Source organism: Epinephelus fuscoguttatus, linkage group LG12 (genome assembly GCF_011397635.1).
Source record: "Epinephelus fuscoguttatus linkage group LG12, E.fuscoguttatus.final_Chr_v1".
Classification (NCBI taxonomy): domain Eukaryota; kingdom Metazoa; phylum Chordata; class Actinopteri; order Perciformes; family Serranidae; genus Epinephelus; species Epinephelus fuscoguttatus.
The window spans coordinates 2,479,470-2,504,941 of NC_064763.1; the positions used below are offsets into that span (position 1 = coordinate 2,479,470).

Genomic DNA, 25,472 nt, shown 5'->3' on the forward strand with positions numbered 1-25,472 from the left:
CACCGCTCAAGGGCAGCCCCACTCTGACATCTCTCCACTTAGTGCATGTATAGGTCTCTTTCCCTCGGGGATTAATAAAGTATATATATAAAAAAAAAAAAAAGAAAAGAAAAAAAAATGATGGTGGCCCAGACCCTGATCATCCCCCAGTTCTGGGCTCTGTCTCATGAGGTGGGTATTATAGGCGTGTTGCCCACACTGGGTCAAACTCTCCAGGTTGGCTCCCTAGAAGGACAGGCTAAGGAGGGCTGGACTGCCTGTTCAGGTTGTGCAATAGAGTGCGGCACGGGCCACATATTTCTGTCCGAACCCGACCGAGCCAGAGAGAAAAGTACCTGAATCCGTCTGAACCCAACAGTCATTCTGTTTTGTTATGTCCGAAACCGAACCGAGCCCGACATTATTTAGGCTAATTACTAAAGCACTGAGTTTGTGTCACACAGTTGTTATGGTTACAGGCTATTTAACCCGGTTACACCTTGCAAATGACCATAAAAAGGCACTGATTTATGCTATTCTGTTAGTAGATTGTTTAAACAAACACACACATTATGCAGTTTCATCAGCAGTTAAAAATATAATAGCTGTTCTCACTCTAGCAGCTGAGTGTGTGGGAGCCCGGCGGAGGTTTGCGAGCTTGGCTAGGTGTGTTGAAGTGTGCGCAGCCCAGTTCTGTGCTCTGGCCCGTCAGGAGAACCACGAACTGACCGAACTGCTACAAAACTACTGACGCTGCCGCAGACAGCTGACCCAGTCACACACGCAGCTACATACACAGTCCTCTGACTGCAAGAGCACTCAGAATCGTCTCTGGAGCTTCAGAGATGAACAGCAGAAACAGCCAATGTGTGTGTGTGTGTTGTGTTCAGGTGTTGTCACGTAAATAACAGTCCCCAAGCATTAAACAGGACAGACAATAGGATTTTATATATTTTTACACTACATTTTCACTGAAAGCTGACCGAAACCGACCCGAGCCTGAATACAATTTATACATTTTTGACCGAACCCGGCCCGACCCATCGGGTACCTTCGGGTAGCCACACTCTATTGTGCAAACCATCTAGGCGGGAAGAGCGAGATCCACCACTGCCTATAATAAAGTAGCGTCAATGGGTTTCAGCTGCTGGTGTTAGGAAGGGATGCTAGCAGCAGCTATCACTTTTGGACATAAGGGCTTTGACGACAGACTGGTCTTTGCCCACCGTCGTGTAAAGAGGTTTATGCAGCAGATCAGGAGACAGGAGACATCTCCCTGCAATGGGACCTGCCATTGGTGCTAAAGGCTTTGGTAAAAGATACATTTAAGCCTCTGGAGCACTGATCCTAGCTCTGTTGCTTGTCTTTCAACCCCTGCAGGGTTAGGCCATGGCTCCACCCAGTTTGCTTGCATATTACCTTGGTTGGCTGTGGCCTCCCACTTCTCTGTTGTGGCGGCCTGGGCCCGTATTCACAAAGAATCCTAAGTCTAAAAGTAGCTCTTAGTGATGTCATTCTAAGAAAAATCTTAGAATTCCTCAAATTCTAAGATTTTTCTTAGAATTTTCCCTTGGTAAGATAAAAGTTATTCACAAAGCATCTTAGGCCTTAAGAGAGCTCCTAAGGTGAAAAACTTTTAAGAAGCCTAAGAGTGTCTTAAACAGAGAAGATGGCAGAAAGACAGAGAGGAAGGAGAGATATTCTCCGTACAGTGACAGTGATTTAATAAGACGCTACTGGCTTGATAGTGCAGGGATAATGTTTGTGATTGACCTCATCAGGGATGAGCTTACTTTTCCCACCCAGCATAGTAATGCAATAACGCCCACTTTGGATTGCAGCACGTACCAGCGCTTCTCACGCTCATCGCTTGTGCGTAAAAGGAGAGGGAACGACACATTGATTTGTCAGGCAATGCGCTCCCAAGTCTGCTTCTTCCCTTGTGCCGTGATCCTGGGACCGAATTTCCCTCTTAAAACTCCTCCACGAGCTGTGCCAACAGCAGGCACTGCTCTTCTGTCCAGTTCGGCTTTCTCATTCTTTTCCCCCCATTTCATTCATTGTTTTGGTCATTCTGCCAAATCAAACTGCTTTCAGCAATCACAGTAATTGCTGACAGCTGAGTCTGCGTCCACCATTAATATCAAATAGATTAAGTAGTAAAATTACCAGCATGGCGAGTAAACATAACAATAAAAAAATCAGTATAATAATGGGCATGTGAATGAGGTACGTGCAAACATTTTGAAGCTGTGTAACAATTAATTTAATTGTTTCATCATCATGATATAAAATTATTTTCACGATTACACATTTCTTAATAGCCTACAGTCTAAGTTCTATGATCGGTTCATTTCACTGTCCATTCATTACTGGGAGCACATTTTTTTTTTCTTTTTGTAACAACCAATCACAGCTTTTAGAGACTCCATCATACCTAGCAATGGGGTCAACCACACCTCCTCACTAAGATAAAAGTTTCTGTCCCCTCCTTGCTCAGAGTTGCTCTCAGAAACTTCCTGAATCACTCTTAAGCTAAGATTCCTTGCTAGGTATTTTTAGGTTAAGTTAGGAGCTCTCTGAGAGGACTCTGAGAATCTTTGTGAATACGGGCCCTGGTTTATAAAGAAGTAGGCAGGCCACTATGACTAACCTTTAGTCAGTCAGGGTCAGCGTGGCTAGGTCGATGTTATATTGCAAAACAGCATTCATTCATTGGGCTCCATCCACTGCACGCATAGAGTCCAGTAGAGGATGGAGCCTGTGTGAAATGGAATGAAGATTACAATATTGTAATCCTAGTTCTATTGGCACAGGTGGAGCCCTCTACCTAGCGGTCCTAGGGGCCTTAGGGGCCCTTATGCCACTTGATAAAGAGGGTGTAGGATCCTGCAACTGTAATACAGCTCCTTATATACTGTGGGCTTCACATGTATTCAGGTAGGCCTGTCTTGATTGGCCAGCTACGTTTATGCAAATTTCAGCAGGTGAATGTGTGCTCATGATTGGTGGAGTGTATTCCCATACAGTCCAGTAGAGGGCTCTGTCTATGACAATAGAACTAGGTTTACAATATCATAACCTGCGTCACAAGACCAAAACCCTTCTTAGCCAACTTTTCAATAAAACCAGACAGAACCAGTTTCTAACAAGTGCATCTCAAGAAAATTAGATACCATAGGGCAGGGGTGTCAAACTCATTTTAGCTTATGGACCACATAAGCCCCGATCTGATCACAGGTGGGCTGGACCAGTAAAACCATTGCATAATATCTTAAATAACGAACACCTCCATAATTTCCCCTTTTGTTCAATTTAAACAAAACACATGACAGATGTCTTCAGAGGAATAAATGCAATTTCAACATATGTCCCACTTTTTCTAAATTTAGTCGGTCTTCTCCTCACTGTCGTTACATGTGCATTTTTTATACATTTCCACTCCTGTGTCGTAGTCCTGACATCACCACACCAAATTAAAGTGGAAGCTACTGAGAAAGCAGATGAGGTTGAAAGTGCCTTACAAACCATTTTCAAATCAAAAGTTTTAGCAGTGTTGTAACAACAGCGTTCCAACAATAATGTTTTGAGATAGAAGGCTTATACAGATTCTTTTGTACTGAAGCTGCTGACAATATTCTGCACAGTGTTCAGTGTCTTTAGAATATGACCACAATAAGTATGAATTACATTTTCTGAGAACTGTATTCTGGTCAGGGTGGAAAAAACCTCTGAGGAAGTATTTTACATAAAATATGCTAGTCAATTTTTAACTTTCTCCTGAAACCTGACACCTCTTAGTCTTCCCAAGTGCATCATTTTTAGGTGTGCAAAGTCATCCAGTGGGCCTCATTGGATTCTTTGGCGGGCTGGTTCTGGCCCCCGGGCCGTATGTTTGACACCCCCGCCATTAGGTCTTATAGTCTTTCTGTCTGGAAAAGTCTGGAACCACTCTCATGTCAAAGAGTACATAAAGGTTGCAATGGCCATTTTGAATTACTTGAATTATGATTTAGCAGTAATTCTGCAATTTACATATAAATGTCAGTAATATTCTACCACAGAGAGTAAAGAGGGAATTCTGTAAATGGCACCGATTTGCCCATAACTCTTGTGACATATTTATGTTGTCTGTGCTCTTCCTATGAGTAACTTGTCTACCCAAGACCTTCAAAGTCCAGGTTAGGTTCACTCTTTAGTTTTTTCCCACTCATGCCCCTGACAGTAAACGTTTAGTTAAATGAAATTTCAAATTCAAATTCTTTAAAATAGAAAGTGGTTTCTGGCACAACTTCACCGATTCACAAGGTGCATGGAGAGTGAGGAAACGCTGGAAAATTTGTCAAAAGAGCTCCAGCAACACATGTGGTATGAAAAACAACTTTATTGACCAACGTGTTTCGGCTTGTGGCCTTCATCAGGGTCATCAGGGTCCTTCATCAGGACAACAGGACTAGAGTGTGGCTACCCAATCCGAGCCCGACGGGTCCCGACGGGTCCCAAAGGTACCCGATGGGTCGGGCCGGGTTCGATCAAAAATGTATAAACTGTATTCAGGCTTGGGTCGGATTCGGTCAGCTTTCAGTGAAAATGTAGTGTAAAAATATATAAAATCCTATTGTCTGTCCTGTTTAATGCTTGGGGACTGTTATTTACGTGACAACACCTGAACACAACACACACACACACTGGCTTTTTCTGCTGTTCATCTCTGAAGCTCCAGAGACGATTCTGAGTGCTCTTGCAGTCAGAGGACTGTGTATGTAGCTGCGTGTGTGACTGGGTCAGCTGTCTGCAGCAGCGCCAGTAGTTCTGTAGCAGTTCGGTCAGTTCGTGGTTCTCCTGACGGGCCAGAGCACAGAACTGGGCTGTGCACACTTCAACACACCTAGCCAAGCTCGCAAACCCCCGCCAGGCTCCCAGACACTCAGCTGAGAACGGCTATTATATTTTTAACTGATACTGCGTAATGTGTGTGTTTGTTTGTTTAAACAATCTACTAACAGAATAGCACAAATCAGTGACTTTTTACGGTCATTTGCTAGGTGTAACCGGGTTAAATAGCCTGTAACCATAACAACTGTGTGACACAAACTCAGTGCTTTAGTAATTAGCCTAAATAATGTCGGGCTCGGTTCGGTCTCGGACATAACAAAACAGAATGACTGACGGGTTCGGGTACTTTTCTCTTGGGCTTGGTTGGGTTCGGACAGAAATATGCGGCCCGTGCCGCACTCTGAACAGGACATCATCAGGACCCTGATGACCCTGATGAAGGCCACAAGCCGAAACGCATCGGTCAGTAAAGTTGTTTTTCATACCACAAGTGTTGCTGGAGGTCACAAATTCAAATTCTTTAAAATTTCTTTAGGGATTTGAAACAGCAATCTTTCAGCCACAAGCCAGAACTCAGCTGTTTCATTTCTTGTCGTCGTCGTCCTCCGCTTATCCGGGTCCGGGTCGCGGGGGCAGCAGCCTCAGCAAGGAAGCCCAGACAGTCCTCTCCCCAGCCACTTCCATCAGCTCTTCTGCGGGAACCCCGAGGCGTTCCCAGGCCAGCCGGGTGATGTAGTCCCTCCAGCGTGTCCTGGGGCGGCCCCGAGGTCTCCTCCCAGTTGGACATGCCCGAAACACCTCCCAAGGGAGGCGTCCGGAAGGCATCCTTACCAGATGCCCGAACCACCTCAACTGGCTCCTCTTGATGTGGAGGAGCAGCAGCTCTACTCCGAGTCCCTCCCGAATGTCTGAGCTCCACACCCGATCCCTAAGGCTGAGCCCAGCCACCCTGCGGAGGAAACTCATTTCGGCCGCTTGTATTCGCGATTTCATTCTTTCGGTCACTACCCAGAGCTCGTGACCATAGGTGAGGGTTGGAACGAAGATCGACCGGTAAATCGAGAGCTTTGCTTTCTGGCTAAGCTCCCTTTTCACCACAACGGACCGGTTAAGCGCCCGCATCACTGCTGACGCTGCCCCAATCCGCCTGTCAATCTCCTGCTCCATCCTACCCTCACTCGTGAACAAGATCCCGAGATACTTAAACTCCTCCACCTGAGGAAGGACCTCCCCCCTGACCTGGAGTGGGCAATCCACCCTTTTCTGGCTGAGGACCATGGCCTCGGACTTGGAGGTGCTGATTCTCATCCCAGCCGCTTCACACTCGGCTGCGAACCACCCCAGTGAGAGCTGGAGGTCACTGTTCGACGGAGTTAGGAGGACCACGTCATCCGCAAAAACCAGGGACGAGATTCTCCCATCACCGAACCTGACACCCTCCACCACTCAGCTGCGCCTAGAAATTCTGTCCATAAAAGTTATGAACAGAACCGATGACAAAGGGCAGCCCTGGCGGAGTCCAACCCTCACCGGGAACAGGTCCGACTTACTGCCAGCCACGCGACCAGACTCATGCTCCTTGGTACAGGGACTGGATGGCCCTTAGCAAAGGGCCACCCACCCCATACTCCCGGAGCACCCCCCACAGGATGCCCCTGGGGACACGGTCGTAAGCCTTCTCCAAATCCACAAAACACATGTGGACTGGTTGGGCGAACTCCCATGCCCCCTCCAGCACCCTGGCGAGGGTAAAGAGCTGGTCCACGGTTCCGCGTCTGGGACGAAAACCACATTGCTCCTCCTCGATCCGAGGTTCAACTATTGACCGGACCCTCTTCTCCAGCACCCTGGAGTAGACCTTACCGGGTAGGCTGAGGAGTGTGATCCCCCTGTAGTTGGAACACACCCTCTGGTCCCCTTTCTTGAAAATGGGGACCACCACCCCGGTCTGCCACTCCAGAGGCACTGCCCCCGATGTCCACGCAATGTTGCAGAGGCGTGTCAGCCAAGACAGCCCTACAACATCCAGAGCCTTGAGATATCCGGGACGAATCTCATCCACCCCCGGGGCTCCGCCGCCTCGGAGTTGTTTCACCACCTTGGCGACTTCTGCCCCAGAAATTGGACGACCCGCCCCTGAGACCTTCGTCTCTGTTTCCTCACTGGAATACGTGTTGGTGGGTCGTCGGGCGGTGGAAGGAATACTTTGAGCTGTTTCATTTCTGATTGCACTTATCTAAACACAGCTACATACTCACCTCATGGAAACATACACACATTTTTTACCCACAGGGTCAGATTAACTTACCCGCCAAGTGACTCGGATGCTCTGAGAGGAGAGGGCTTCCAGCTGCACGTCCTGAGGTGGTCCATCAGGAGCTGAGATCGCATCACCAACATATACATATTATAAAACTGAACACATGAAACAATTGTCTTAAACACAATGGTTTGCAAAAATAACCAACAAAACAAACGTCCAGAAGTGAGTCTGAGTCTACAAATGCGATTGTTGTTGTCCTTCAAGGTAGCTGCTGAGGGTGGGAAGACGTGCTCTGTGGGTGTGTTTATATGTGTGGGGGTGGGTGGGGTTTGATTTGCAGATGGGGTGCAGCCTTAAGATTATAAGAGCTGGTTTAAATCTTATTTATCTAATCGTTTTCAGTTTGTTCACTTTCATAATGAATCGTCCTTACGTACCAAAGTTTGTTTTGGAGTTCCGCAAGGTTCTGTGCTTGGACCAATCCTATTTACTCTATATATGCTTCCTTTAGGTAACATCATTAGAAATCACTCTATAAATTTCCATTGTTATGCGGATGATACACAGTTGTATTTATCGATGAAGCCAGAAGAAAGTAATCAATTAACTAAACTCCATAACTGCCTTAAAGACATAAAAACCTGGATGAGCACCAATTTCCTGATGTTAAATTCAGACAAAACTGAAGTTATTGTTCTTGGCCCCAAACAACTCAGAGACTCTTCATCTGATGACACAGTTTCTCTAGATGGCATTGCTCTGGCCTCTAGCACTACCGTAAGAAACCTTGGAGTAATATTTGATCAAGATTTGTCTTTTAATTCTCATTTAAAACAAACCTCAGGGACTGCATTTTTTCATCTGCGTAATATTGCGAAAATTAGGCCTATCCTGACCCGAAAAGATGCAGAAAAATTGGTCCACGCTTTTGTTACCTCAAGGCTGGATTACTGTAACTCTCTATTATCAGGTAGCTCTAGTAAATCCTTAAAAACTCTCCAGCTAATTCAGAATGCAGCAGCACGTGTACTAACAGGAACTAAGAAACGAGATCATATTTCTCCTGTTTTAGCTTCTCTGCACTGGCTCCCTGTAAAATCCAGAATTGAATTTAAAATCCTACTGTTAACTTATAAAGCTCTAAATGGTCAAGCTCCGTCATATCTTAGAGAGCTCATAGTGCCTTATTATCCCACCAGAACTCTGCGCTCTGAGAACGCAGGGTTACTCGTGGTCCCTAAAGTCTCCAAAAGTAGATCAGGAGTCAGAGCCTTCAGCTATCAGGCTCCTCTCCTGTGGAATCATCTTCCTGTTACGGTCCGGGAGGCAGACACCGTCTCCACATTTAAGACTAGACTTAAGACTTTCCTCTTTGATAAAGCTTATAGTTAGGGCTGGCTCAGGCTTGCCCTGTACCAGCCCCTAGTTAGGCTGACTTAGGCCTAGTCTGCCGGAGGACCCCCTATAATACACCGGGCACCTTCTCTCCTTCTCTCTCTCTCTCTCGTATTCTATTACTGCATCTTGCTAACTCGGCCATTCTGGATGTCACTAACTCGGCTTCTTCTCCGGAGCCTTTGTGCTCCACTGTCTCTCAGATTAACTCATATTGCAGCGGTGCCTGGACAGCGTGACGTGTGTGGTTGTGCTGCTGTCGTGGTCCTGTCAGATGCCTCCTGCTGCTGCTGCCATCATTAGTCATTAGTCATACTTCTACTGTTATTATACACATATGATTATTGTCACACATGTATACTGCCAGATATTAATACATACTTTCAACATATTGTACCGCAGTAGCCAGAACTATAACTATAATATTATTACTTTCAATAATGTTGTTGTAAGCTACTGTCATTACCTGCATCTCTCTCTCTCTCTCTCTCTCTCTCTCTCTCTTTCTCTGTCTCATTGTGTCATGTGGATTACTGTTAATTTGTTATGCTGATCTGTTCTGTACGACATCTATTGCACGTCTGTCCGTCCTGGAAGAGGGATCCCTCCTCAGTTGCTCTTCCTGAGGTTTCTACCGTTTTTTTTCCCCGTTAAAGGGTTTTTTTTGGGGGAGTTTTTCCTTATCTGCTGTGAGGGTCATAAGGACAGAGGGATGTCGTATGCTGTAAAGCCCTGTGAGGCAAATTGTGATTTGTGATATTGGGCTTTATAAATAAAAAAAATTGAATTGAATTGAAATTGAATTAAAGGGGATTTATGGTTGTGCGCAGACCCTACACACGTCTCCTATGCCGTTGTGAGCATTTTTACTTCTGCGGTGGTGTGTCTGTGTCACTCTGCAGTTACACCTCCAAAACACAACTCTGCGTTTCTGTGAAGTGCTGTAAAGTTTAATTGATTCAAAACATACATTAAACATGGCTTAATAGAGACAGTTTGAAAAACAGGTACACAAATTGGCTTCACTACACCAAGCAGCATTCACAGACAAACACTTTTGTTAATCTGGTCACATTTTCCCTGCAAATACAACATGCTAATGATATTAGCACAAGCCTATGGCATTTTACATTGTATAAATTAACCTAGCAACTAGTGATCTTTTCCTCTTCTCATATAAAACCTGAAACAACGGAAACATTTAACAAAGGTTACCACACTCACAACTCATAGTTCAACCTCACACACTGAAAGAATTTTATCTTTAGCAGTTTCAGAGTGTATCAGTATTTTTTTTTTACAAAGCTCTTATTTCCAATCTACCTCCAACTTCCCTGGCTTTAAAAACAGCATGGAAAGGGACCTTGATGTCACCATTGGAAATACAGACCGGCAGCACGTCTGGGCTTATGCCAAAGATATATCTGTTTGCAAATATACTCAGTATAAAATTCTTCATCGTATACATGTAACTCCTGCTCTCAAAAATAAGATGGATCCAAATGCTTCTCCACTTTGTTGCAAATGCAAAACTGATACTGGTGATTTTATTCATTGTTTTTGGTCATGTCTGAAGATCCAGAGCTACTGGTCAACTGTAGTAAATGAATTATCTTTTATATTTGATGTGCCTATTGAATTAAACCCTGTATGTTTGCTGCTTGGTTTCCAAGACTGTCACATCACAAAAGGCTATTTAATCTACTTACATTTGCTGAAAGGAAGAACATTTTACTTTACTGGATTAAAGAAGCCTCTCCATCTATAAATTTGTGGCATAACAGGTGAAGTTATACCTTGTACTGTGAGCTGTATGATTCCTCTGTCTTCACCAAAGGAGTTATACCTTGTACTGTGAGCTGTATGATTCCTCTGTCTTCACCAAAGGAGTTATGGATTGTATTCCTAATGAATATATCACATCCATGTTAAACTCCAGAACAGATTGTTTTCACAAATTGTGGGGTCTGTACCTTGACTTTATCAAACCCAGAGTGTCTCCCTCAATACTACAAGGTTTTCATAATTGTACCTAAATGGATTTATTGTATACTTAACTTTTATATTAGTGACCAGTGAGTGAATGAGTTTTTGTTTTCTTCTTTTGCTTGTAGTTTTTGTTTTGTTTTGATGATGTTTGTTTGGTTGTTTCATTGTCCTGCTTGTGTTTTTATTTGAAAATAAATTTAAAAACAAAACAAAAAAAACAAAACAAAACAAAGGTAATGGCACACAGTTTGGCTCCATCACAACTCACAAGGTTCACTGACAAAATAACTGTCCTGTACTAAACACGTTTTTTAAACAAATACAACATGCTAACGTTATTAGCACAAGCCTATGGCATTTTACATTGTATTGATTAGCCTAGCGGCCGGTGATCTTTCACTCTTCTCATATGAAACCTGGATAAATCCTGAAGTATAAATCCTTGAAGGTTAAATCACACACAAGACTTAAAACGCTATTTAGTGGGGGCTTTACTGTCTTCACAATTTATTGTTTCTCATCTGTGAACTAAACGTAAATACAAGCTTCGTTTCCCCTGAGGGAAATGGTGTCAGTATACAGCAACGAACAGGAGGTCTGCGCCGCTGCGACACGTAGTTACAATTCTGGGGAGGTGCACGTCAGGCTACGGCGTAGGTTATGACGTAGGCTCCAAATCGACGTGGAGCCTACATTGTAACCTACGTAGAACTATAAATTACGTGTTAGTCTATTGACTGTACTGTGACATTTACTACTGAGGCTGCTTAATGAAAATTTCTGCTTTTAGTGTGGAGTCATCATGTGTTCAATAATGCAACAGAGCCAATGGGGCTGATGTCACCAGGCTTTTAATGAACTGACTCAGTCAGCCCTTTAACTCTTTTTCCCTCTTGTCTTTCACTATCCACCCACACTTGTGTTTTTGTGTCTCTGTTGTGTCACAGTAACAGATTTACTCGTTACTGTAACTGTATGTGACATGATTTATGTACTTGAAAGTAAGAGTGAAAAGCTAGTGTCTGAAACATTTGTGCGTAATTCAGTAATTAATTTAGCTCAGTACAAAATACAACACTGACTTGTCAATTCATTCTCACCTGCTTCATCAGTGGTAATAGTGAGCTCATTGCTGGCCTCGCTCTTGCCGATCAGGTTCTTGGCAAACATGCGAATGTTGTAGGTGGATGAGGGGTGCAGATCAATAATAGTGGCCTGGTTGAGCTGAGGTGAGACATCTTTGGTCTTTTGAGCGGTATCCCAGGAGGCTGTGTGGGGGAAGAGGGCAAGGTTTGTTGTTTTTTTTTTTTTAAAGTCAAAGCTAAGTGCATTAAATCATAAATCATAAAACTGAGACAAAGTGAATGTGGGGATAATCAACCAAAACACATGACTCTCTAGAATCACTGTTTTAAAACCATTTAAAACCAGTTTTATGTGAAATAAATTGTTGCTTCTTGTTTGATCACACCATCTAATTTTAAATGCTGTATCTTATGTTATCTTGTACCTGATTTATTCTTGCTCTCAATATCGAAGCCTGTGATTGGGCTGTTGCCATCAAAACCCATAGTCCAACGAAGTGCAATGGTCCTGTCCTTCACTTCTCTGATTTCCACCTCTGGGGGGTCCGGAGGCTCTACATGGCACAACATTGACAAACACAAACACTTTTTGGTGGGTCTTGGCAGATAAAATGGCAGTTTGCCATTATCTGCAATTAGTGGGTGGTTTCTTTGAGGAATTGAGGTAGGTGAAGTGAATACCTTGTACTGTGAGCTGTATGATTCCTCTGTCTTCACCAAAGGAGTTGATGGCATGGCATGAGAAGAAGCCGGAGTCCTCCCTCACTGTGGGCATGATCTGTTAGATTCACAAGAATGAAAGGAATTTAAATGAAACAAATAGTATGCAGGTGGATGTCACTGGTAGTAATACTGATGTAAACAAATTGATGTTAATATCTGATATCTTTATTGGAGATTTTGGGAACAGTTTTTGTTCCCAAAAGTTTGGACTTGTGGCACAGTAAAATAAAGTACCTTGTAAGCCCTTGTCACCTCAATATAGCAGATTGCTCTCATAAACTGTGTAGACATGAGTTATGAACAGCTGCACCAAAGGGTCTCTAAAACTATGCCATGAGAATGATTCACAGTGACAGTATCCAGTCTTTAATAAGAAAAAAAGCAGATAAAAATCTGAATAAATTAAGATAAACCTGTATGCTTTGGCTTATATACGATAAATATCAACAATCCAATATGTGGCCCTGAGTTGAATTTTCTAAGTGGCACAGCCTCCTACCTGCAGGGTGGAGATAACTTCATCGCCCACCTCCTTGACAGAAACCACATAGCGGCTGGTCTCAGGGTTGATGATGCGTTCTTCCTTCTCCCAGCGTACCATGATGGGTTTTTCACCGTGGGCTGTACAGCTCATCTTCTTCTCCTCACCCTGTGTGGCCAGCGTGGTGTTGGGGTAGGATGTGATCATGGCAGGGACTGGTGCAGGAATACGGTGGAGAAAAAGAGAAGAAGATATCTTCTCAGTTATTTTCTAGATGGACTGCATTGGTATTTGATTTGATACATGTATTGTTCAAAGGAAAATGACTCATGTCTCCAGTTCAAATCACAGTATTTCTGGAGCAGTCAATATTAAATGAATAATTAAGTATGCTGAACAATCAAAAAAGCAATGATGGTTTGTGGCATTTTAATGCTATTGACATTGACTTTGTTATTCATTCATCTTCCATAACCGCTTATCCTGTTAGGGGTCGCGGGATGGCTGGAGCCTATCCCAGCTGACACTGGGCGAGAGGCGGGATACAGCCTGGACAGGACTGACACATAAAGACAACTATTCAAGCTCACATTCACACCGACAGCCAGTTTAGAGTCACCAATTAACCTGCATGTCTTCGCACTGTGGGAGGAAACCTTGAGTACCTGGAGAAAACCCACGCTCACACAGGGAGAACATGCACACTCCATACAGAGAGGCTCCCCCACCCCCCACCCCAGGTTTAAACCAGGAACCCTCTTGCTGTAAATGGACCTGCAGTTGTATAGCACCTTTCTAGTCTTCTGACTCAAAGCGCTTTTTACACTACGAGTCACATTCACCCATTCACACACACATTCACACACTGGTGGCTGAGGCTACCATACAAGGTGCCAACTGCGACTCAGTGACCATTCACGCAGGGATCGAACTGCTGATTTTCCGATTGGTGGACGACCCGTTCTGTCTCTGAGCTACAGCTGTGAGGCAATAATGCTAATCACTGCATCATCATGCTGCCAATGTATCGTCTAATTCAAGTAGTTTCATGCCAAAGACTATAAAAATGGGACCCATTGCCTCCCTGCTTGGCACTCAGCATCAGGGGTTGGAATTGGGGGGTTAGATCACCACATGATTCCCGAGCGCGGCACTGCTGCTGCTCACCACTCCCTCAGGGGATGGGTCAAATGCGGAGAACAAATTTCACACACTCAGGTGTGTGACAATCAGTGGAACTTTAACTTTAACTTTAACTGAGTTCAAAGTTTAGTTGTTATCTAGCTGTAAGTCAAAAAGCAAACTAACTGTCTTATGTAAAACTGAAAGAAAAACAGAGAACTCCTCACAACGTCTTCAGCAGTTGCGATTATAGGAGAGTTAATGGGAACATTTTTGGGACAGAGTCAACCTTCATTAGGTTATTTTTCAAGATAATAGAAGACACCAACATAAATAGGTTTGATGACCCACGTGGAGATTCTAAAACGCAGTTTTTTTCAAGCTCCTCCTTCTCCTTCCTTTTTTTCAAGATTTTAATCAGATATTGACCATATTGAAAATATTAATGTGAACTGAAATTATTTATCTTTGCATTCTGTATATGAAGATTTACATCTATTCATATCGTAGGCCTATAGTGCCATGAGGTGATTGTATGATGCTCCATTTAATGAGTGACATCAGCCTGTTGTGTGAACTGATTGGTCTATCTGGGTCATCTGACCTTTTTAAAACGGTCTCTCACATTGCCTTGAAAAACAACCTGATTGACATCTCTGTATATTGAAACACTGTTCCCAAGACATCTCTTTTAATTGCAAGTGTAGAAAAGAGTGTCCCAGAGACATACCCAACCTATAGGTGTGAAAAACCTAAATGTACAGCTCCCCTTTAATGTTGTGTTGAAAGCAAGATAAACACTACAGTAGCCTTGGCATGTATCTTGAAACTGAGGGTTCTATATGGTACAGTGATGCTCGAACAAAACTCTGAAGACACTGCAGTAAATGCACACTAACGACAAACATGTGTCATTACACCCAAAGCAGAGTGCATAACAACCCGCTGCTCCCAGATGCTCACACACAAGCTTGTGCAAGCACACAAATGTGTGTTTGAGCTCTCACATACACACACAAACACAAGCACACAAAGCGTGACTGCAGTGATGTGATGGGAAGTGTCAGGCAAGAGGTTGCAAACGTTTAAGCCTCATCTCTTATTCACACTGCAGCCATTTGAGGCTCAGCTATGGAAAAGAACACTGTTTTATTTTGCATGACAAGTATGATTTTTTTTGTGAGACACATTTGAAAAAGTGAGGGGGAAAAGCTCAGGCTTTTCTTAAACGTTATCGTTTTAGTGCACAGCTCCTTTCATTTTGCTGTGTAAGTGGCACAGAGCAATGTTGTTAACACTGTTGGCAGAGTGGGATACTTTGCTTGGTGGCAAAAAGCAAATACGGTGAAAAGATCAAGACAGCTCTGTTGTTAGGCTGTAGTAGATATCTGTACAGTGAATATTACAGACATTTCAGCATCCAGGATTTGGAGAGGAAATAAATTAAAGGGACAATTTATTGGTGTTAATAACACATTTTTGCATTTCCCAATTTATTTTCTAATTTACAACAGAACACATACTGTTATTAATATGCTGAGACAACAGGTTGATTGAACAGGTTAACATTTTAAATGAGTGCACTGAAAAATATTTCTGGCAATATGATGATATTTTTAAAAGGGAAATATTTAGAAATAAGTTGTGTGATATTTGATGTGTGTTTTTCCCCCTTAGTTATATTTGAAAAAAAAAAAGAACACACTTCAAAGGAACAAGTCTGAGAATGATTAGCTTTGGAGTTGACCAAACACCTTGGTTTGTGTAAGGGGACAGAGGGGGTTGCTTTTGATCTCATAGCTAATCAAAGCAGTTTTAGCCCATTGGGATGAAATTTGTATTATACTTAGATTGTTGTAGCTTGTGTTCAGTTTCATTGGACCTATGTGTGTAGGCCTACAGGGAACTGCCCATTGGTCCGACAGTCCATTGGTCCGACATCCCATTGTTCCGACCATATTAAACCCATTGTTCCGAAATCCGCTCCGAAATCATCATGATGCCCTGTGGTTAAGGTCTGGTTAGGTTTAGGCACAAAAACCACTTGGTTAGGGTCAGGAAAAGATCATGGTGTGGGTTAAAATGAAAAAGAAAGTGACAAACACATATGCTGTGAGCCTGCTTCAGCTCAAGCCTTTCCCAGCTGACCCAGAGCTGGTCGCGGCACACCATCAAGGTAGAAATACGCCCGCCGGGAGCCATTCAGCACCGCGGACCGTCGGACTAATGGGATGTCGGACCAATGGGCTGTTGGACCAATGACATGGACCCGGCCTACACACAAGAAAATAGAACTACAGACACAGGTGAATAGATTTTGCTGTGATCTAAAAAAAAAAAAAAAAATTGCAAGAAACTGTTTTACCCATTTTATCAATAAATAGGGTAAGCCTACAAAATTAGTGGAATGCATGGACAGGCTGGCTTGGGATGGAGTCCAATTCCCTGTCTGAATTATTGTTTCAGTCTGACCCTGGCTGTAGGTCATGCCCAAATACAGCTCCTCAGGTAGGAGAAGGGCAATAGAAAAAGGGTACTTTTTTTTAATTGATTGATTGATTGATTAAAATAAAAGTATGCCATATTTGCAGGCTCAAGGTAGATGCTATTTTCAAGTTAATCTTATGACTTGAAAAAAGCGTGATAACAATGCGATAACAATAGAACAATACAAGGCAGTAATTCATGTTCTTATGTTTCTAATGGGCCAGATTGAGACATAAGTAAATAAATTAGATTTGTACAAAACCAACATTTACAAAAGCTATTTGAAATTGTTGTAATGACAAGCAGACTTTGTAGAGAGGTCTATCTTTTATTCAACCAACGAAGGCATATTTATTTAATGTTGCATAATTAATTATAATCATTGTTCCTTTGTCTGCCTGACTCACTTACTGACATCAGCATATAGAACATTTATTCACAGTTTTGTATATTATTTTATGTTCCTCTTTGACCAGTAAAGTCACTTTTATTTTAATGTGTAACACAGACAGCAGCTCTTCAGTTATATGTTGCAAACATAAAACTAAATACATTTTACAAGAGGACAGCCTGACATGAGATGAATTTGTAACACCAAACACAGCCCAGTCATCAGAAGAAAATGTTGGCAATAGGACTGGGTGATATGGCTTAAAAATAATATCCCAGTATTTTTAGATGATACACAATATATGTTGGAATATGTTGAAATGTCCAAGTATAGTAGACTACTAAAATGAAAAGATATTAAATGAACTACAGTTAGCCCTACGATAGTCTGGCGACCTGTCCAGGGTGTACCCTGCCTCTCGCCCGATGTCAGCTGGGATAGGCTCCAGCCCTCTCCGCGACCCTCAAGAGGATGAAGCGGTTAGAAGATGAATGAATGAATGAATGAACTACAGTTACAAAAAAAGTTATATGTTTTCGCCCAATACACTGTCAAAATCAGCGACAGTATATTGTCCTCAGGGTCAGCTGTCTCTTTGTATGAGCTGAAAAAAAAAACCTGGTGTTAATAAACAGCAACTGGCTCTTTAATGGGTACACAAACAAAGTGGCTCCAGTGAGCTACATAACAGTGTTGTAGCCATAGCAACAGGGAGCAGTTGTTGAAATTTCCCATTGCATGCTGAGAAGGAAAATGGCAGAGAAAAAGGAGACGGTCAGAGGATCAAAAATTTTTAAAACAGGGTAATGATCGGGCCAGAGGCAAGACCGGCATCAACATCGGTCAGGCTTGTCAATGGTGGAGAGAGCTCTGATAGTTGAAAGGCATTAAGATGGATGTGGAGGTCGCCATGTTTCTGCTAAACAGGTGGGTAACATTAGTTTTACTATGTTACACGGAACTAGTAGGACTACTTGTAGGTCAGTTGTGACTATTGCTGTCTGGAGCTGGTTTGCTGGTTCTGGGAAACATACTCATTTTGTCTCGTCCTCCCTAGCATGTTTCGCAGCAGCCTCTGTAGCATCAGATGCTAATGCTAACCCACAGCCTGACATGTTAGTTACATCACTTGCTGTGCTGCTGTTTGCTTTATAGGTTGTAATGTTATGTTTGTGAAGACCTAAAAACACAAGTTTGCACACACTGTTAAGTTATTTGAATTCATGCAGGTAATGTTACCTTCCTCGTTAGCTGAGCTACAAACAGTCCTGTCTTTGGTCACAGTACCATTAGTTTTGTAAAATCATTCTAACCAAGTGACACTTTAGTTTTTTCTCTGTTGTGTTTAGGTTGCTGCGTTTGTATACTTGCATTTCCTTCATTTTTAATGATGTTTTTATTATCTTTTTTTGCCACAGCAAAGAGACATCCACTTCCACATCATATCAGGTAGCAACATCAAGATCACCGCCACTGCCCATCGGTGTCCCATTAGGATTTGGGTACTTTGAGTCCATACTGAGTACATATGTTCCTGTACACTATCCCAGTCATTTGGTTGTGCCTCTCCATGTACGCTGTTCCTGCTTACATCTTACTCCCTGCCACTATGTGCTGGACTGTCCCAGGGGCATCTTTGTGCAGCCTGCATCTTGGGTCTGATCTGCTGTGGTAGACCCTTGCCACTATGGCCCTTGTGCTTAGGGCCTGTTCTTGTGCTGCAATGATTAGTGCCTCTGTCCTGTCTGTCAGTCCAGCATTCCTAGCGGCTTGTCCCTCCATGTTGTTTGCTCCTCTAACTCTTGGCCCTCATCAGGCTTCTGTTGTCGTGAGGCATTCACTTAGCAGCTCATCCTTTGGGGCCATTTTCTTGATGTACTTCTGGATTTTGGAAGTTTCATCCCGGATACTGGCTCTGATGCTCACTAGTCCCTGGCCTCCCTCTTTCCGCTTAGTGTATAGCCTCAAGGTGCTGGACTTGGGGTGGAGCCCTCCATGCATGGTGAGGAGCTTTCTTTTTTTTTATATATATATCTTTGGCTTCTATCTCCTCCTTTGGCCAGTTTGTGATCCCAGCTGGGTATCTGATGACTGGCAGTGCGTACATGTTGATGGCTCGGACCTTGTTCTTACCATTCAGCTGACTCCTCAGGACTTGCCTTACTCTCTGGAGGTATTTGGTTGTGGTGGACTTCCTTGCAGCCTCCTCATGATTTACATTAGCCTACGGGAGCCCAAGGGACTTGTAGCTGTCCTGGATATCTCCTGTGTTGCCCTCTGGTAGGTCAGCTCCCTCAGTTCTGATCATCTTGCCTCTCTTTGATACCATCTGACCACACTTGTCTAATCCAAATGACATCCCTACGTCCTCGCTGTAGATCCTGGTGGTGTGGATCAGTGAGTCGATTTCTCGCTCATTTTTGGCCTACAGCTTGATGTCATCTATGTGGAACAGGTGGCTGATTGTTACTCCACTTTGGAATCAGTATCCATAGCCAATCTTCTTGATGATCTGACTGAGGGGATTCAAGCCAATGCAGAACAGCAGTGGTGACAGTGAATCTCCTTGCTATATGCCGCATTTAATGTTGACTTGGGCAACTGGCTTTGAGTTGGCCTTTAGAGTCATCTTCCACAGTCTCACTGAGTTCTTTATGAAGGCCATTAGTGTCCTGTTGATCTTGTATAGTTCCAGACATTCCAGTATCCATGTGTGTGGCAATGAGTTGTAGAGTTTCTTGTAGTCAATCCAGGTGGTGCACAGGTTGGTCTTCCTGCTCTTGCTGTCTCAGGCGATTGCTCTGTCGACCAGTAGCTGGTGCTTGGCTCCTCTGGTGTTCCTGCCAATTCCTTTCTGTACCTCGCTCATGTATTGGACCATATGCCTAGTTATCTTAGCCACTATGATGCCTGACAGGAGCATTTGTGTTGTGCAGAGACACGTTACTGATCTGTACTTGGATGGGATGGGTTCCCTTCTAGGGGTGTTTCATGATCAGGACTGTCCTGCCCTGTGTCAACCAAGCTGGGCCATCTGTGCTATATATATACACATTACAGTTGCACTTATAGACCTACTGTGTACAAGCATAGAGAAATTATAAGAATATAAAGACAGAAGTAAGAGGTGAGCAAGGAAATAAAGTGCTTTATGTTACAATATGAAATATAATGTATGCATATAAATGATACATTTTAAGAAAGAGATGTGTGGGTAATAAGAGCAACATAAATGACAGCCCAATATTCTCATTCTCTTTTTAGTATATCAGCAGTTGATTTGAATAAGGAAACAAACAGTGTGGATGCCTTCATTGGCATTCAGACTTCAAACTTCAGACAACTTTATTAGTCCTCGAAAGGCAATTCATTTGCAGCACATCCGTGTCTACATTCATAACCAGCCAACATTCAGCCATTACATGTCACACCAACAATTAACAGACAAGTGAAGGCCAGTGGTAAGAAACAGAGAGTGCAACAATAAATAAGTAAATAAATAAGTGATACATAAATAATTCATAAGGACATGTAAGTTTTAAAAAACTTGATCCTTATCCACGTTCAGCAGCCTGATAGCTGAAGGAATAAAAGATTTTGAGTATCAATTTTTTTACTCAAAGGCACAGAGTAACGACAGCTTGAAGGCATTACAACAAACTCACCAGCCAGAATATGATGAGGTTGGCTGATAATTGATAATGCCTTCTTTTTTAATTGAATCTCCTAGGGAACCCAAATCTCTTTGCCTGACTCCAATGATCTTGGAGCAAATCTTGACAATGTTGTTCAGGCTTTTTTTTTTTTTATCTTTAATGGACAATCCATTAAACCAAGAGATAAAAGAAAAAGTGAAAAGGCTTTCAATAAATTAACAATAAAAAATGTTAAAATTGACTTACTATCATTAAAAGAGTTCAATTTCCTCATCATGTGAATTCTCTGCTGACCACGTTTGACGACAGACTCAGTGTTGACATCAAATTTCAGTTTACAATCCAACACAGTACCCAGGTATTTATATGAATCAACAACCTGGACCTCCTCATGAATAACACTTGCTCCATGATCACAGTTGAGTGTAAAATCAATTATCATATCCTTTGTTTTGTTGATATTTAAATCAAGGCAGTTATCATCCCACAAATTCATTAAGAACCATGACCACACTCGGAGTCATAAAGCAAAAACAGAAGGACAGTGTCATCACAAAATTTAACAAGAAATCTGTTCTCCTGAGAAGCTCTGCAGCTGTCAGTGTACATGATAAAAAGCAGCGGTGATAACACACAACCCTGCGGTGAGCCAGAGCTTGCCATCAATAAGAGACACAAACATGTTTTTTAAAATTCTCTCAAATGTTTTCATCACTAATGATGTTAGTGCAACAGGTCTGAACTCATTTAGATCTTTGGAATGGTTTGACTTGGGGATAGGGATGATAGTGGACGTCTTCCAGATGGTTGGAATCTGGCCACGGTCAGCACACATCTGGAAGAGTCTTGTAAAGACACCGCCAAGCTGGTCAGCACAGTGATACAAGGTGTGACCACAAATGGCATCAGGACCAGCAGCTTTCCTGATCTTCACCTTCTTAAGTCAAGATGTGACGCCCTCCTGAGAAATCACAATATCATCTAAAGGCTCGAGAGAGTTTTTACATGCCAAGATCTTTCCAGAAAGGTCACAATTCTCAAAGCGAGAAAAGAAGATATTGAAGGTATCAGGCAGAACAGAATCATCCACCCCACTAACACTAATGAATTTCCTGGTCTCATTAGCATAATGGTTGATGGAGGCCATATTCTTAATCCCCTGCCAAGCAGCCCTAAGGTTACCACCACTATACTGCACTTTGATCTTCGCCTTGTATTTTTCTTTCGCCCTTTTAATTTCAATCTCTACCTCCCTAGAAACAGCCTTTTTCTCTTGGTGATTATCAACAAAATAGACCTGTTTCTTTTTGTTAATGACTGATTTGAGCTCTTTTGTGATCCAAGGTTTGTTATTTGAAAAAATAACAACTTTTTTAGTCGGAATAATTGAGTCTACACACAAAACAGTGTACGATGAAATAGTATCACAGAGCTCATCACTGTTGTCCCCACATGCATCATAAAAACATTGCCAGTCTGTGCAGTCCAAACAGGCTTGAAGGGAGGAGGTGCTGTCCTCTGACAAACACCTTACAACTTTTTTCTCCCAGGGCAACCGCCTGAAAGAAGGTGTATACCATGGCAGGAAATACACACTGTTATGGTATGATGAACCAAGGCAGGGAAGATAAACACCGCTCACTGAGCCATAGCAGAGATCAATACAAGAGTGACCTTGTGTAGTCGCATAATTTACATACTGTTCATAAGTTTTTAAGGTCTTATCAAGGCGGCAGTGGTTAAAATCTCCAAGGACGAATTTCGGGGCTTCAGGGCATAGTCTGTGCATCACATCCACAATCAGCTGAGCGGCAGCAGATACATTTGTATGCGAATGTAAACAAGAGTAAAAAACAACTGTTGAAATTCACGAGGCAAATAGAATGGCCGGAGTGAGACAGTCAGCAATTCAGTGTCAGGAGTACAGATCCTCTCCCGAACAACACAGTGTAACAGTACCTTTTGTTCACGTAGAAACACACACCACCTCCTCACCTTTTGTTGGTAGCCTCCAATGACCGTTAGTTTTAGATCTTGCAAATGCGTTTGGTTCAGTACCACATAGCCTCATTTGGAGTGTGTTTGACTACTTCAAAGTGCCACGGGTAGTTGTTAACTTAGTGAAAACATATTTTCAGGATACTAGGTTGTGTCTAAGTACGGCAGGTTTCACAACAGGTTGGCAGAGGCCAGAAGATCAAGCCTAGTAAGTCTAGAAGCATCTCAATATGTAGAGGGAAGTTAAGTGATACGAAGTTTGTCATAGATGATGAGGAAATCCCAACAATTAGGGAAAAGTCAGTAAAGCGCTTGGGTAGGTGGTACAATGTGGAGTTAAATGATGAGGAACAGGTGGTGAAATTTAGAAAAGATGTGACTGAAGGATTGGATCAAATAGACAAATCAGAACTTCCAGGAAAGTTGAAGTTGTGGTGTTTGCAGTTTGGGCTATATCCTAGGTTAATGTGGCCATTGTCAATTTATGAAATTCCAATATCTGTTGTGGAGAGAATTAAAAGGTCAGTTAGCTCCTAGGAAGTGGTTGGGCACTCCTAGGTGTCTAAGTAGTGTTGCATAGTATGCAAGAGGAATACTTCAGCTGCCAGTACTTTTTTTTAAATGGAGCCCAAGATCGGCAATTCAGGAGGCAGAGGTAGCTCTTGGGCATGCAGAGATTGTAGGTAATGGTCAGTTTGGCCGGGGAGGTCTGGGGCTTGGCTCAGGCAAACCGGTATGGAATAAAGCAGGTCCCAAAGATAAAAGAAAGCTGGTTGTGGAACAGATACGTAGACAGGAGGAGATATTAAGGAGTGCAAAGGTAGTGGCCCAGGCTAAGCAGGGACAGTGGTTGAATTGGGAAAGTGTAGAGAAGAGGAAGCTTAGTTGGAGGGACCTGTGGAGTATGGAGGAGAATCGTATTAGATTCCTGGTAGGAGCTATATATGATGTGTTACCAACCCCCCAGAACCTAAAACTGTGGGTAAATGGGGACCCGTCATGCCCATTGTGTTCAGGTACCGTAACCTTAAATCATATTTTGTCAGGCTGTAAAGTTAGCTTGTCACAAGGCTGGTATACATGGCAACATAACCAGGTGTTGAAAAGTTTAGCTGCAGGCATCGAAAGGAAACGAAGACAGGTAAATTCAGAAGGTTTTAAGAATAGGAGTTTAGCAATTCAGTTTGTCTTTGAGGGGGAAAAATACAGAAGTGATAAGTTAGTGAGGAGGCAAGGGTGTGGCTGCCTAAAAGGTGCTTGTGATTGGAAAATGCAAGTAGATTTAGGGGGAAAGCTTAGTGTTCCCCAGGAAATAGTTTGTACCAATCAGAGGCCTGACATAGTGTTGTGGTCAGTGAGTCAATGGATAATTTATTTCATTGAGCTGACAGTTCCTTGGGAAGACTTAGTGGAAGAAGCCTATGAAAGAAAAAAGCTTAGGCATGCAGACTTAGGAGCAGAAGCTGAGCAGCGAGGGTGGAAAACTAGGATTTGTTCAGCGGAAGTGGAGTGTAGGGGATTCATAGCAAGATCAGCTGTCTCGCTCCTGGGGAAACTCAGAGTGCGGGGACAGAGTTTGAGGTAGACAGTGAAGGAAATGTCAGATGAAGCAGCTAGATATAGTCAGTGGATTTGGATGAGGAGGAATAATGTCAGTTGGGGTCCAGCAGGGGGAACTACTAAGCAGGGTATATAACTCCGTGAGAGCAGGTGGAGAGATCCACCAATCAGTCCTCTCAGGAGAAAATCCAGGAAGAGAAAGGTGAGTGTGTTTACTGATTCTGATCCTGTGAGTTTATCTTCTCTATCTCCTTTAACTTAAGCTTATATTGGAATTATGCGTGTGAAATAGGGTATGGTGAATGTGCTAGAAAAGGTACTATCGGCACAGCCACTACCTGGAGCTCACATAAACGGAGCCTGGGTTTGTTGAAGGTGGCAGTGCTGTTTGGGCTGAGAAAGCCTGTGAGTTTATCCTCTCTATCTCCTTTAACTTTATCTTACATTGGAATTTGATTGAGTGTAACATTAATAAACATGGATCCCAGTACTAGTTTTGAGACTGAAGAGGTTGAAATTGTACATTCATATACATACGACGGCCCAAAGGTTTAGAATTATGAGCCTGCTCGGCGTCCAAGAGACCAGGAACAGGTCAGGGTTAGGAGAAATAACGGCCACAGGAGAGAAATAGAGCTGTGGTGTGAGGAGAACCAGTGGAGAACTGGGCATGTGTCTTGGTGAGTGACCAGCGTTAGCTAATGACAGCTAACGGTGTCTAACGCTGTGTTCACATCACAACATTAAGTTTGCCATCACGTATTAGGTTATAACAAAGCTACCAACTCCGCATTACGGTGTATGGACGTCCACAGGGGAGAGAGGGAAAGAGAGATAAGAAGATTTCCTGATAATTTTTTGTATGAAAGGTGCTTGTGTGGGAACTGCCAGCCCATGTCCTCAGATGTGGAGAGTATTTGTTGCAGGGAGGTGGATGCCTTCTGGGCTCTGGTGGAGAATCTGACCCCCAGACCAGACATAACATGCCTCCCACTGCCCATCAACCCTCACGCCACCCTCCCTCTCCGCGGAGGCCTCCCTCTCCGCGGAGCCCACCCGCCCCCGAACATACCCCCGGGCCTCGGGTCTCCCTCTCTGTGGAGATCCCCAGGGGTATGTGCGGGGGCTGCCAGGAATATAATCCTCCTGTCCAAAATGAGTGCTGCACACGACCGTGTTTTTGGTCACAGATGAAGCCGTGAAATCGCGCCTCTTCACCTGCACAAAACGCACCCAGGCACGAAAACTAACTCCACTCCTTTTTCTGTCCGGAAAACAGTGGACTCGATGTCCTGACAGACTCGAGTTTGTGCAACCTGCACAAACACAATAATTCGGCATAATCACAAATGGGGGCGGCACGGTAGTGTGGTGGTTAGCGCTGTCGTCTCACAGCAAGAGGGTTGCCGGTTTGATCCCGGGTGTGGGAGCCCTTCTGTGCGGAGTTTGCATGTTCTCCCCGTGTCAGCGTGGGCTCTCTCCCACAGTCCAAAGACATGCAGATTGG

At 43.3% G+C, this 25,472-nt stretch overlaps 1 protein-coding gene across 2 annotated transcripts in view; it reads right to left on the reverse strand.

Moving 5' to 3' along the window:
• Positions 1-25,472, reverse strand: part of LOC125897944 (Down syndrome cell adhesion molecule homolog) — a 315,828-nt gene that overhangs the window by 62,351 nt on the left and 228,005 nt on the right. For both annotated transcript variants that reach the window (XM_049591460.1, XM_049591459.1), the window contains exons 12-16: positions 12,770-12,966; positions 12,229-12,325; positions 11,973-12,101; positions 11,563-11,730; positions 7,124-7,194 (exon numbers count right to left, since the gene is read on the reverse strand). In XM_049591460.1, the coding sequence (XP_049447417.1) occupies positions 7,124-7,194; positions 11,563-11,730; positions 11,973-12,101; positions 12,229-12,325; positions 12,770-12,966 (662 nt within the window). The remainder of the gene's footprint in view (positions 1-7,123; positions 7,195-11,562; positions 11,731-11,972; positions 12,102-12,228; positions 12,326-12,769; positions 12,967-25,472) is intronic.